This window comes from Moesziomyces antarcticus (assembly GCF_000747765.1).
Source record: "Moesziomyces antarcticus DNA, scaffold: scaffold_v10002, strain JCM 10317, whole genome shotgun sequence".
NCBI classification, from domain to species: Eukaryota; Fungi; Basidiomycota; class Ustilaginomycetes; order Ustilaginales; family Ustilaginaceae; genus Moesziomyces; species Moesziomyces antarcticus.
The window spans coordinates 1518316-1532484 of record NW_014639008.1 but is presented as its reverse complement, the minus strand read 5'-3'; the positions used below and the strand labels follow the sequence as shown (position 1 = coordinate 1532484).

Genomic DNA, 14169 nt, shown 5'->3' with positions numbered 1-14169 from the left:
CCCGCCGCTCTGCCGTCCAGGCCGCAGATCAACGCAGATCCCTGCTCCCCCGCCGCTGTGGATGGGGTCGGAGCTTGAATGGTGCTGCGATCGGCTCAGCTCCAAGGCTCGTGACAATGGCTCTTCTTTTATTTTTGATTGCGCCCCTACCAAAGACAAGAACTAGACCTTTTTGGACTGCGCTTGGCTGTGGGTTTGGGCTGCGGGCTTGCAAATGGACATGTGTACAGCAGTTCGGGCGTTGAATCTGGCTTTGCTGTTTGCAAGCTTGTTGAGTCTGCTGCCTCCGCTGCCTTGGTCTAGCATTCGAGTCCCGCCCGCACTGTTTAGTCCGCTCAAGGTTCTTGGCTCCGCGGCTCCCGACCAACCCGTGCTTTCGGGTCGCCCTCCCAACGCCATACGCTATGCAGGTGGAGCTGTCACCATGTGAAAACGATCCAGTGTGTGCAAGTTGGGGTTTGGACGGATGCCAAATCTCGCTCGACCCAAACATGCATTCCCGCTCATCACCGATCCTACTACGTTTGCAATACATGCAATGTATGCAAATGCAAGGAGGTGTTTGGCCGCCGATTCCTCTTTGCTCCGTCGGCCCTCACTTGCTCATTTCATGCCCCTGCTGGATCTCCTTGCATTGCGTGAGATTTGGCCAATCCGCATTGGGGATGGCTCACTCGCTCTCCAAGGTTGGCGATTCGTTCGGCTCCATTGAGCGGGCAGCGAGGCGAATCTAGGCGAGACGGCCAATGCTCGCACGCTCAGACCCTGGGCGCGCGCGCGCAACGCCGATCGATGCTCGGATGTGCCTGAAGCTTCCCTCCCAACGCCACTTCTCTCGCTTGCATCGACCCAAACTAGCGGCGATGCGCCTTTTTTTTCCCGGGTGTAACCAGCCCACTTTGGCGAGCTGGCGAGCTGCAAAGGCGCATCTTTGCCTAGCGCGCTGTTGGCTCGATGCGGAAAGCGCAGAGACCGTCGCTATTGGCTGTGGTCGGGGCTAGGCCGGGATGGAAGACAGGGGCTGAGGATTCGGCTCCATTGAGCGGGCAGCGAGGCGAATCTAGGCGAGACGGCCAATGCTCGCACGCTCAGACCCTGGGCGCGCGCGCGCAACGCCGATCGATGCTCGGATGTGCCTGAAGCTTCCCTCCCAACGCCACTTCTCTCGCTTGCATCGACCCAAACTAGCGGCGATGCGCCTTTTTTTTCCCGGGTGTAACCAGCCCACTTTGGCGAGCTGGCGAGCTGCAAAGGCGCATCTTTGCCTAGCGCGCTGTTGGCTCGATGCGGAAAGCGCAGAGACCGTCGCTATTGGCTGTGGTCGGGGCTAGGCCGGGATGGAAGACAGGGGCTGAGGATTCGCGTCCAAGAGTTTGTGGGCGCGGCTTTGCATTGCATACGCCGCTGCGTTGTGCGCCACGCCAAAGCGACGGCGCCGACGACGGCGGCCTTACTTGGCTCGAGATGCCGTTGGCGGAGGATCCAAATCCGGGCAGCCGCTTCTTGTTTAATAATGCCAGCCCCAAGACCAAAAATATGCGACGACAAAGCTTTGGTTTGTTAGACCGACTAATTTCCCCTGGTTTTAGAATTTGATCTATCGCCGATGGACGTGTGCAGACAAAAACGAAAGAGGCCGATCCGATGCACCCATCGATAACCAGCGCCGGGTTTGGAGTCCATGCCACGCAACAATGGCGCAACTCGACGCAGAGCTGGCTCTCAATCCGAACTCGAGCCTGCACTTTCTCCTCGGAAGATGCCGCGTTGTTGCTAGCTCAATCGGGCAGTCTAGTGTCGTCGCTACGCTGTACTGCTTTCACGGCGATGCGCTACGATGCGGGGGTCGACTGAGAGTCAGAGGGATCGCCGATTGGGAGGAGCGCGTGTCGAGCCAGTGTCCACGTTCTGCGCTCCTTGCAAGGCGCCCAAACTGAGAGCGGCGATATTCGGAACGCGATTCGCGCCAGCCAGCGTGTGGGCCGAGAGCAATTCAAACCGGGGCATCGCGCTTGTAATCGGGGGCCAAGTTTTGGAGGAGCCAAAAAATTTGCCGCGCGTTGGCCAGTGCTGTCGATTTGGAATGCTTGGAATCTGCGTGGGGGCCAAACGGAGCGACGGCGTCATTTTGGACCAGCAATCGACACACGCAGCTCGAATTTCAGCTCGAATTTCAGCCCGAACTTCAGCTGGGCTCGGCTTCCCGGTCTGCTCCTCAGCTCCCACTCACTACTCGGCGCGCAACTCAGACACTCTACTTGGAGCGCAATTTCCAAAGACATCAGCAGCGGCTCCCACCATCTCTATCTCCAACCACCAACCACCACCTCTCCCCTTTTTCTCGTTTTTCGTTCTTCGCAAAAATGGCCACCTTCACCGAACGCTTCACCAAGGGTGCCTTCCCCGTCCACTCGGTCGCCGAGGCCGTCAAGCCCGGCCCGCAGGGTGTGGATCTCTACTCGCGATTCTTCCTCGCCGGTGCGCTCTGCTGGTGAGTCGCAACCACCACGCTTCAACTGATACACGCAGAGTTGCGATACTGATTTTTTCCTCTCTAACGCGCGCACAGCTCCATCACCCACGGTGCCGTTACCCCCATCGATGTGGTCAAGACGCGCATCCAGCTCGAGCCCACCGTGTACAACAAGGGCATGATCGGCGGCTTCCGTCAGGTGATTGCCAAGGAGGGTGCGGGCGCGCTTCTTACCGGTCTCGGCCCCACCGTTCTCGGCTACTTCCTCCAGGGCGGTTTCAAGTTTGGCGGTTACGAGCTCTTCAAGAAGGTCATTGTCTCGCAGATGGACAACGAGACCGCCGTGAACAACCGCATGGCCATCTACCTCGGTGCCTCGGCCATTGCCGAGTTCTTCGCCGACATTGCGCTCTGCCCTCTCGAGGCCACGCGTATCCGTCTGGTGTCGCAGCCCACCTTTGCCAACGGTCTTGCTCCCGCCTTCCTCAAGATCGCGCGCGAGGAGGGTCTCGGCGGCTTCTACGCCGGCTTTGGTCCCATCCTCTTCAAGCAGATCCCTTACAACATGGCCAAGTTCGCCACCATGGAGGTGGTGCTCGAGAAGGCCGTCCAGGCGTACGGCAAGCCCAAGTCCGAACTCTCGGGTGGCGAGGCTACCATGCTCAACCTCGGCTCGGGTCTGATCGCCGGTTTCGCCGCTGCCACCATCTCGCAGCCCGCCGACACGCTGCTCTCCAAGATCAACAAGCAGAAGGCGCTCCCCGGCGAGACCATCACCGGCCGCATCACCAAGATGGCCGGCGAGCTCGGCGTGCGTGGCCTCTTTGGCGGTCTCACCACGCGTCTCGTCATGGTCGGCTCCATCACCGCCGGTCAGTTCGCCATCTACGGCCAGCTCAAGAGCGCCCTCGGTGCCACCAACACCGTCGAGATCTCCAAGGCCGCCTAAACTTTTCCCTCTTGGCACACGGATAGACTTGCGCGCCCCTCCCACACACACACACACAAAAATACGCATTTTATGGTCCCCCATTTTTTTCGCTCTTTTTTTTTTTCATCGCAGTGTGTTTATTCGCGGTAGGTTGAGCGTGAGGCATGCTGGAGGACGGCTGCCGAGGAGTGGTGGTGTTGGGGGGTTGGAGTGAGGTGGTGCGGTTTGGATGCGGAGAAGTGAATGCTTTTGAGCCAGGGTTGGGAGACCGATCCAGCTCGGCTTGATGGCATCACGCTCGGCTGGTGGAGCTTTGGAATCTTGGGCAGGAAGAAGTGCGGTCGCGTTCATTGCAACGAGGGTGGTGGGGCTTTGACATTTCTCGTACGGGTGGGGAGGCTGCATATTCGCACAGGCCAGCGCCGGCGCGCAGATTGGTGGAGTAACTCCACACATGCGGGCATCGCGCGGCACAGCCTGCGCATCCTCCACCATCTCACTCCTCTCTCTCTCTCTCTCTCGGCATAGCCTCTCTTTGGGCATTTTTTTTTTTAATCATGGTAAAGTTGGATTGCTCTACTTGACACTTGGTATCACAATGCTGACTCTATTTTTCAGTCGAATACGTTGCGACCGTATCTTTCCTGCGTTCGCTCCACGCTCACGGCTGCCATGACGCTCGAGAACTTTGCGTCGCAAGTCGTGGAACGACACAACAAGCCCGAGATCGAAGCACGCAGTTCGCGCGAGGTGCTCCTGGCACCCCTGACCATCTCGAGGAACGAAAACGAAAAGGTGCTCATCGAACCCAGCGTCAACAGTCTTCGTGTGTCGATCAAGATCAAACAGGCCGACGAAATCGAACGCATCCTAGCCCACAAATTCACCCGCTTCCTCATGCAGAGGGCCGAAAACTTTGTCATCCTCAGAAGAAAACCCGTCCAGGGTTACGATATCTCCTTCCTCATCACCAACACTCATACCGAGACCATGCTGAAGCACAAGTTGGTCGATTTCATCATTCAGTTCATGGAGGAGGTCGACAAGGAAATCTCAGAGATGAAACTTAGCATCAACGCAAGAGCACGCATCGTGGCCGAAAGCTACCTCTCCACCGTAAGTTTTCCATCTTCCTCCGACCACGCGCCACTCAGCTACATCTCACACCACCTTTTGAACCTGCCCTTTTCCCGCACCAACACAGTTCGCTTGAAAAGCCATCTACCTTCGTTCTTCTCTTCGCCAATCTCATCAGTTTTTTTTTTAAACCCGCACAAACATCTGCCAAGGATCAATGTCCATTGCCCTGCGGATCGTGCAAGCCAAGTCAGTCGCGCTTGGACAGGCGACGCTTGCGCGGCACCTCGGCACGCACCACCGGCGCCGCATCGTCGTCGTCAAACGTGAGATCAATCACATCCACCGTCTTGTCCGCCTTGGCAGCAGTGAGCGGAAGCGCTAGCACGCCACGACGCAGATCACGCGCAAACAGCGGTTCCCCCGCCGTGCGCGCGCCATACGTGCGTTCCGACTCGACGAACATCGGCATCCCCGCGCCATCTTGCTCGTCTCGGTCGGCTGCAGCGCTCGAGGCGTGCGAGGGCGAGGCGTAGTGCGGCACCACATCGCGCGTGACGCGCAGCGCGAGCAACGAGGGTGCCACCGCCGTATTGAGCGTCAACTTGTCCGGCCATCCAAACCTCGCCCCCCGCCCTTGGGTAAGATGATGAGCACCCGATGATGTTTGCGTGGGCGGTGGCGGGTCGAGGTACTCTGCGCATTCCCAGGGATTCAGCGCGCCCGGTGCGAACCATCCGCGGCCAAGGGCTGCACGTGCACTCGGCGCAACCATCCACGCATGCCGACCGGGCCCACTGTCCAGCACGTACGACAGCGCCTGCAGCCGCTGCATTCGCTCCGGCGTCGCCACTTGCGCCTGCTGCAACTGCATCTCCACCTCCCCCCACCCCACCAGCGCAGCGGGCATCTCGTCCAGCACAAAGCTCAGCGTGTCCACCAGAAGCGTAAAGGCCCCACCGCCTTCGATGCGCGATCCGGCGTGCTGCGCCAGCCGCACAAGCACTTTGATCAGCCGAGCAGCGCCCGCTTTGGCTGCACCGTTCCACAGACAGCCAAAGCGCAGCACGAGGTGCAGCAGACGCATCGTCAAACCGTCGTGCAGCACCGAGCTCACCGCTGCGCTCAGCGAGGCGCACGTCTCGGCTTGCGTGGAGGCAGCTTCGAGCGTGTGGATGACGTGCAGCAACACGTGGCCGCACGAATCGGCGTCGGTGGCGTTGAACGTGAAGCCCTCCTGCTGGCGACACATGCGCAGCAGCGAATCGAGCACCTCGCCCACCTCGTCCACCGCCGCATCCGCCGCATGCTTGCCGGTCTGCGCCTTGATTCTGTCGGCGAGGATCTTGATGCCGATGTCGACGAAGCGCGAGACGAGCGCGGCGGAGCGGCAGTCGCGCATCAGCTGCGCGCCAATGTGCGGCAGCCGCAGAAAGAGCTCGTCGAAGATCCCCGCTGCCAGCGCGCGGGTCTTGGTGTCGGCGCGCGACTGGAAGCTGGGCTCGACGAGCTGCAGCCGCTCAAAGATCTCCACCAGCTCGTTGGCCACCACGCGCGTGTCCCACTCGTTGAGCCGCGCCCGCACCGCACCCGCATCGATGCTGCCCAGCTCGCCGAGCAGCAGGCTCGTCGCGTCCAAGCACGCCATGGCGGCGTCCATCACCTTGGCTGGGTGGCAGCCCCACAGCGCCTTGCACGTGTCGCGCACGCTGAGCATGCACACGCGCGCGTCCTGGCGGAACGCAAGCTGCATGCGCTCCGACGTGAGCAGCGCGCGCCAGAACGCCTCGACCTGCACCTTGTCGCCCGCCGGCAACGACGACGTCTCGCCCGAGGCGCAGATCAGACTCGTCGCCATCTTGACCAAGCTCGGCAGGTTGACGGGCGCAAACAGCAGCACCGTCTGCGCCCCAAACGCGCGCTGGTCTTCGTACGTCGAGCTGCCCCCCGCATCGCCCTCATCGCCCAGGCTGCCGGAAAACATGTGGCGCAGGCAGGCGACCACGGCACCAACGTGCAGCCTCGAGTCCTGATTGCGCATCGCAGGGTCGGTGAGCCTCGTAACCCCCGTGAGCAGGTACGGCAGCAAGAACGTATCCACCATGAGCTGCAGATTGAGCGTGCCGTGCGCCACAAGCCTACTGAGCAGGCTGAGCAGCGCCCCAAACGCGTCGTGCGAAACTCCACCATGCTCCATGCTCTGCGCAAGGTCGCCGAGCCATCGCGCATGGCGCTCGTCGATCTCGAGCGACGCCTCGAGGTAGAGCTGGTCGATCAGCCGCACCGCCGCATCGACCACGGCGGGCTCCGGCAGCTGCAGCACGCTCTGCACGATGGCTCGCTCCGTGATCTCGTCGCTCGTGCCGTCCGGCTGCAGGAACAAGCTGCGGAACGGCGTGAGGATCTCGGAGCCCTCGATGGACGTAGTGGCGCCGTGGTCGCTCGCACCGCGACTGTGCTCGGTGCGCTGCGTGAGCCGGAGGAGCAGCGCGACGACGTTGGGCCGGAGAGCCTGCACGTGCGCCTGGATCGCATCGTGCTCGGCCGGCACATGGTGCGGAGCGGCATGCAGGCGGCTCGGCACGCCCTCGATGAGCGTGCGCAGGCGCAGCAGCGTCGTGGAAGCCATGACGGCCTGGCGGTCGTTTCGCACCGAGCTCGAATGGTTGAGCTGCTGCCGCACGAGCTGATTGAGCGTACCCATGATGTCCATCGAGCGCCACACGAGGCTGAATTCGATCACCATGTTGAACGTCGGCCGAGCCAGACTGTCCGAAAGCGGACGCAGCAGGAGCGTCGCGAGCAGCTGCGCCAGACTCTCAAAGTCGTCGCCCATGACCAGGATCGCCGACACCAGCGAGAGCTCTTCTCCACTGAGCACGTCGATGCGCGACGAGATGGCAGGAAGCAGCTCGCTGCGGAAGATCTTGCAGCGCACAAAGCGCGATGCCGACCAGAGGCGGGAGAGTGCGTACTGCAAATCATGCGCCTCGACGGTCGTCTGTGTCGTTGGCGCGTCGGCCACCGCCCCAACTTCCTCGGATGCAAAGGCGAACGGAAGTACGCATTGCAGTTGGCGCAACGCACGGCGCTGCGCCGCGTCTTCGTACGTCTCCTTGGTGCGCTCGCCGTAGATGGCCTGCCTGCGCTGCTGAAACACCGAAGCTGGCTGGTCGTACAGGGGCAGGGAGCGCAAGACGCGCAAATGGAGCGAGTCGCGAGATATTGGCGCATTGTTGGGGGCGCCGACCGTGGCTGTCGCCGCGGGATCTGCGGTAGCAGAGGGCGCCGATGTGGTGGTCGTCATGCCGCGCGCAATAAGGCGCTGCAGGTATTTGGTGTACGAGAACACGCCTCGCCTTGCGAGCTCGCCGATGAGCACGACAAGAGAGCTGACGTTGGTGGTGGCTAGCAGAGCCGCACGCGGATCGGAGGTGAGGGCGTCGTCGGGCGAGTTGAGAGCGGCCTCGACGTCGCCGAGCCATTTGATCAGCATGGGCTCCACGTTGATCTTGCGCGTCTTCTTGAGCGGATGCTCGAGGTCGAAAGCCGGCAGCGAGATCTTGTCTGTTTCTTCGCTGGACTCTTCCCAGCCGACGCCGAAGCGGATCTTTTCGATCAAGGTGGCGGCAAGGTACTGGCGCGCGACGCCACGCCGACGCTCGGTGCAGGCCCAGGTGAGGATGGTCTCGATCCTGGCTGTCCATGCAGCATCGTCTCGATGGAGCCTGGCAGCAGCCTTGCCAGCGGCCGGGGTCTGCAGAAAGACGCGATCGATGGTCTTCATGTCGAACGAATCGAGAGCGTGTATGTCGAGATGATGTTGGTGCGATTGGGAAGCGGACGGCGAGTCTGGTGGCATGTCGATGGGTGTGGTACTGCATGGTTGCAACAGAAGCCGATCGACCCTGGGGCGGATGTTGAGCTCGACAAAGTCGGCGAGGTTGGGCGGGACGTGGGCCGAGGGATCGAGCTCCGCTTCGCCCTTGAGTTCGTTGAGAAGGCGAACGAGCGAGGCGGCATGTTCACACCACAGACGCGGGCTCGTGAGCGTGTCTGGGCTCGATTCGCAGACGATGCGAAAGAGTAGGAGGAGCTTGTTACGCAGAGCGGCGCCGCCGCTTGCGCGGTCGAAGCGTGCATCGAGCGCGGTGATCTGGGCGAGGAGGGCGGCGAGGAAGGACCTGACGAAGCAGCGTCTGCGAAGGATGAGCACGATGACCTCTTGGACGAGCTCCACGAGCAAGGGGAGCTGCACGAGGTTGGAGGCGGCAAAGGCGTCGACGATCCAGCGGACGAGGATGGAGCGGTCGAGGAGGTGCTGCGCATGGAGGTGGCGGGCGAGCGAGAGGCTGTAGGACCACTTTGCGATCCAGCGTTCCTGGTCGAGGTGGTTTTGAAGCACGGTGCAGACCTCCTTGGAGGGGAGCGGGGAGGGGGACGAGGCGGCATGCAGGTTGGACGGAGTGCGCGCAAAGTGGGCGGCTGCGACGGAGCGCGAGAGGGCTGCCGAGGCAGCAGCCGAGCCTGGCGTTCTGGGCACATGGGTGGATGGAGAGGCGGGCGCGGGCGAGGCGGCTGCGGTGGAGGAGGAAGCTTCTGCGGCGTATGCGATGTTGAGCTCTGCCACCTGCTTGGCCATCCACGTGCAGAGGTTCGAGGTGATCTCGGGCACGATGGTGGCGGCCGACTTGTTTCGTAGCGACGAGAGTTCCGCAGCGCCGAGTGCGCGGATGAACCAGACGGCGCGCGAGATCTCGACGCTTCTCCTCGTTGCTGCTGAAGCTGCGGCGGCAGCGGTGGTCGAGGACGAAGAAGCTGCAGGGACGGTGGCAGGAAGCGCGCCGCCTGCCCAGAGCATCTCGAAGAGTTTCTCGCCTCGAAAGCCGTGGGGTACGTTCCTGGAGAGGCGTGTGAGGGGCACGTTTGGGTCTGCGAGGTCCTTGACATAGTTTGCGAGCTTTGCGTCGTTGAGCGTGACGCGCGAGGGCGGCTTGTACTGGGAGGCGGCGACGTGGGCGCGGTCGAGCTCGTGACGGCGTTGGGCGACTTCGTCCATCCATGACGAGAGGGATCGGAGGATGGCAGGCGATTGTAGACGCGAGTAGATGCTGTCGTGAGCGGAGAGTGCCTCGTTACGGACGTAGTTGCGTGCGGTGAAGCCCTTGCGCACGGCGAGCTGCGACATGTCATCCTCGGGCTGGTTGGGTTTGGTGGTGAAGAGGTCCGGAACATCGCGTTGGGGCGCGGCTGGATGGAGCGGCGGTCGCCATGATGGACGCTCCTGCTGGTAAGGCTCGGGCAGCTGTTGCAGTTGCGTTTCGGCGTGCTTGACGCGATCGCGCGCGGGCGCTGTGGGCGGCGGCATGGATTGGCCGTCGTCGCTGCTGCTGCTGCTGCTGCTGCTGCTGCTGCGCCCTCGCTGCGAAAACGATTTGGTGATGGCTTGGCCTGACTTATCGAGATTGACCCATGATGTTGGTCGCTAGCCCGGCGGTGCCGCTCGACATCCGGTGATCGAATGCAGAGCGCACGGATGATGGCGAGAGCAATGCACTTGAACAGCATTTCAGGGTCCGGTCCCCATCGGCGCGCCTCCGACAATCTGCTGACAGCGCGCTGACTGTGGTGTTCGGTTGATCCGGCGCCCATTCTCCCACCCTTGCGGAATTAGAGTTGAACCCGTGCGAGAAGACAAGAGAGGGTGCGGAATGCCCGAAGGCCCCAAGAAGGCGCTTTTTTTCTGTCTTTTTCCCCCCAGAAGAGTCACACACGCGAGAGAGAGAGAGAGAGAGAGAGAGAGAGAGAAATGCGCAGCAGAGCGCAGCGCAGCAGTGCAGAAGAGAAGCAGAGGAGAAGCCGAGCAAAATGTGACACTGCGAGCGAGGGCTCTGAATTCGGTCCTTCCGATCGTGACAAAGCCCCCTTCCCACCACCATATCATCACGCTATCGATCACCGCTCTCGTCCAGCCAGCCCGATCGATCACCCAAAAGCGCATCGCGTCGCATTTCCCTCGACTCTCGCACTCGGCTCAGCTGTGGCAACGTCCGGCTTGCGGCACCACCAGCGACGACGACGACGACGACGACGACGACCACGACGCCCCTCCGCCTCTTTCGATCCCTGGCCCTGAAGCCGCGTCCAGGGCCCCCTCGCTCCTTGCTTTCACCCAGACTCTTTAATACAGCTGTCGCCAACATGCCGCCCAAGGACGCCGCCGCCGCCGCCGCCGCCGCCGCCGCCAAGGACGCCAACGCCGGCCCCATCCAGCTCGAAAACACCGCCAAGCGCGATTTTCTCCAAAAGCTCGAATCCGAGTCGCAGGCGTACTGGAAGCAGCACAACGTCTTTGACGTCAACGCACCCACCCAGGATGACGGCCTCGTAGACATGACGCCCGAGGAGGTGCGCGCAAAGTATCCCAAGTGGTTCGCCACCATCCCCTACGCCTACATGAACGGCTCGCTCCACCTCGGCCACGCCTTTACGCTCTCCAAGGTCGAGTTCGCCGCAGGCTACGAGCGCATGCAGGGCAAGCGTGCGCTCTTCCCCTGGGCCTTCCACTGCACCGGCATGCCCATCCGCGCCGCCGCCGACAAGCTCGTGCGCGAGATCGAGCTGTTTGGCCCCGACTTTTCCGGATACAAGGACCCCGCCGATGAGGCGGCGGCTGCCGAGGTAGAACCGCCAGCACCCACCGAAAACACCTCGAGCGCCACCAAGTCCAACGCCAACAACGTCGCCAAGGCCACCAAGGGCAAGCTGGCCGGCAAGGACACCGGCCTCAAGTTCCAGTTCCAGATCATGCTCAACTCGGGCGTGCCCAAGGAGGAGATCCACAAGTTCGCCGACGCCAACTACTGGCTCAGCTACTTCCCGCCCATCGCCAAGGCCGACTGCACCGCCTTCGGCTCGCGCATCGACTGGCGCCGCGCCTTCATCACCACCGACGTCAACCCGTACTACGACTCGTTTGTGCGCTGGCAGATGAACAAGCTGCACGCCATGAACAAGATCAAGTTCGGCGAGCGCTACACCATCTACTCGCCCAAGGACGGCCAGCCCTGCATGGACCACGACCGCTCCGACGGCGAGGGCCTCGGCCCGCAGGAGTACACCGGCCTCAAGATGGAGCTCGTCCAGTGGGGCGCGCTCGCCGCCCCCGAGCTCGACGCAAAGCTGCAGGGCAAGAACGTCTTTTTTGTCGCCGCCACGCTGCGTCCCGAGACCATGTACGGCCAGACCAACTGCTACGTCGGCCCCACCATCGAGTACGGCGCCTTCCAGATCAACGACTCGGACGTCTTCATCTGCACCGAGCGCGCCGCACGCAACATGGCCTTCCAGGGCATCACCAAGGAGCGTGGCGAGGTCAAGCAGCTCGCCTCGATCAAGGGCTCGCAGCTGCTCGGCACCAAGATCAAGGCGCCCTTTGGCCTGTACCCGGAGGTGTACGTGCTGCCCATGGAGACGGTGCTCGCCACCAAAGGTACGGGCGTCGTCACCTCGGTGCCCTCGGACTCGCCCGACGACTACGCCACGCTCATGGACCTGCGCAAGAAGGCCGAGTACTACAAGATCGACCCGCAGTGGGCGGCGTTTGAGCCGATCCCCGTGATCCGCACGCCCGCGTACGGCGACATGACCGCCGAGACGCTGGTGAAGCAGCTCAAGATCCAGAGTGCCAAGGACAAGAACCAGCTGGCCGAGGCCAAGGAGCTGGCGTACAAGGAGGGCTTCTACAACGGCACCATGCTCGTCGGCTCGTACAAGGGCGAGGCGGTGCAGGAGGCCAAGAACAAGGTGCGCGACGAGATGATTCGCGCGAATCTGGCGTTTGCCTACGCCGAGCCCGAGGGCAAGATCATCAGCCGTTCGGCGGACGAGTGCGTCGTGGCGCTGTGCGACCAGTGGTACATGGACTACGGCGAGGAGTCGTGGAAGGCGCAGGCGAGCAAGCTGATCGCGCAGATGAACACCTACGGCTCCGAGGTGCGCAACGCCTTCGAGGGCACCATCGACTGGCTCAAGCAGTGGGCGTGTGCGCGCTCGTACGGTCTCGGCTCCAAGCTGCCGTGGGATCCGCAGTACCTGGTGGAATCGCTGAGCGACTCGACCATCTACATGTCCTACTACACCATCGCGCACCACCTCCAGGGCGGCGTTGCGGACGGTAGCCAGGTGGGCCCCATTGGCATCAAGGCCGACGAGCTGACGGACGAGGTGTGGGACTACATCCTGGGCGATGCTGCGTTCCCGGCCGACTCGAGCGTGCCCCAGGCCAAGGCCGAGGTGCTTCGTCGCGAGTTCCGCTACTTTTACCCTATGGATCTGCGCTCGTCGGGCAAGGACCTCATCCCGAACCACCTCACCTTCTGCGTGTACGTGCACTCTGCGCTCTTCCCCGAGCACCACTGGCCCAAGGCGGTGCGTGCCAACGGCCACCTCATGCTCAACGGCAAAAAGATGTCTAAGTCGACGGGCAACTCGCTCAGCCTGCGCCAGTCGGTCGAGAAATTCGGTGCGGACGCCACGCGACTCTCGCTCGCCGACGCGGGCGATGGCATCGAGGATGCCAACTTTGAGGAGAAGACGGCGAATGCCAACATCCTGCGTCTGCACACGCTCATCGAGTGGTGCACCGAAGTGGTGCAGAACAAGAGTAAGCTTCGCTCGGGCCCGAAGGATACGTTCTGGGACCGCTCGTTCGAGAACCAGATGAACCAGCTGGTGCAGCTGACCAACGAGGCGTACGAAAAGGCGCTGTACAAGGACGCCACCAAGTACGGTTTCTACGAGCTGCAGACGGCGCGCGATCTGTACCGCGAGGCTACGGCGGACGTGGGGATGCATGTGGATCTGGTGCTGCGCTGGATCCGCACGCAGGCGCTGCTCATCACGCCCATTGCGCCGCACTTTGCCGAACACGTGTGGAGCAAGCTGCTGGGCGAGGGCACGTCGGTGCAGACTGCGCGCTGGCCTGCGGCTGGGCCGGTGGACCATTCGATCGCCGAGGCGCTCGCGTACGTGTCCGGGACGGTCAAGACGGTGCGCGATGCCGAGATCCTGCTCACCAAGAAGGCCAAGGGCAAGAACGCGGCGCCGGTCAAGTACAACGACCGCGCACCCAAGCAGTGCCGCATGTTTGTCGCCAAGAACTTCCCCGCCTGGCAGGACAGGTGCGTGTCTCTCGTCCAGGCGCACTACAACCCCGACACGGGCGCATTCGATGACAAGGCGATCCGCGAACAGCTCGCCAAGGACGGCATGCTCAAGGACAAGAAGGTGATGAACTTTATCGTCACCTTCAAGAAGCGCATCGCCGACTTTGGCGCCCAGACCGCGTTCAACAGGCTGCTGCCCTTCGACGAGATCGCCACGCTGCGTGCTGCTGCGGGCTACTTTAGGAAGAGCATGCACTTTAGCCACATCCACATCTACCAGATCGAAGACAAAGATAGCTACAAGGATGTCGATGTCGACGAGAAGGTGCTCGAGGCGGCCGAGCCGGGTCAGCCCTCGTTTGCGTTCTTCAACGTGGAGGCCTAGACCGTCGCACCTCCCCCCCTTCCTTACGAGAGCAATACAATCAAGTCCCCCCTTCTTCCTCCACCGAGTCCCCCCAATGGTCGCTTTGTGTGGGGAAATAGATTGCGGCGTGTGTGTGTGGAATAAGAATACAGTT

General features: G+C 62.1%; 4 protein-coding genes across 4 annotated transcripts; 3 read left to right on the top strand and 1 right to left on the bottom strand.

The window, feature by feature from the left end:
* Positions 1-2363: 2363 nt before the first annotated feature.
* Positions 2364-3422, top strand: PAN0_002d1441 (mitochondrial phosphate carrier protein; the record flags this gene model as incomplete). The annotated part of the gene is made up of 2 exons (XM_014803606.1): positions 2364-2491; positions 2570-3422. The coding sequence occupies 2 exons, from the start codon at positions 2364-2366 to the stop codon at positions 3420-3422; spliced, it is 981 nt and encodes a 326-aa protein (XP_014659092.1).
* A 654-nt stretch (positions 3423-4076) lies between these two features.
* Positions 4077-4617, top strand: PAN0_002d1440 (actin-related protein ARPC3; the record flags this gene model as incomplete). The annotated part of the gene is made up of 2 exons (XM_014803605.1): positions 4077-4520; positions 4609-4617. 2 exons carry the CDS (start codon positions 4077-4079, stop codon positions 4615-4617), a joined length of 453 nt encoding a protein of 150 aa, XP_014659091.1.
* Positions 4618-4731: 114 nt separating this feature from the next.
* On the bottom strand, positions 4732-10133 carry PAN0_002c1439 (uncharacterized protein; the record flags this gene model as incomplete). The annotated part of the gene is made up of 2 exons (XM_014803604.1): positions 4732-9932; positions 10016-10133. The coding sequence occupies 2 exons, from the start codon at positions 10131-10133 to the stop codon at positions 4732-4734; spliced, it is 5319 nt and encodes a 1772-aa protein (XP_014659090.1).
* A 549-nt stretch (positions 10134-10682) lies between these two features.
* PAN0_002d1438 (leucyl-tRNA synthetase) lies at positions 10683-14033 on the top strand (the record flags this gene model as incomplete). The annotated part of the gene is made up of 1 exon (XM_014803603.1): positions 10683-14033. The coding sequence occupies one exon, from the start codon at positions 10683-10685 to the stop codon at positions 14031-14033; it is 3351 nt and encodes a 1116-aa protein (XP_014659089.1).
* Between the last annotated feature and the right edge of the window lie 136 nt (positions 14034-14169).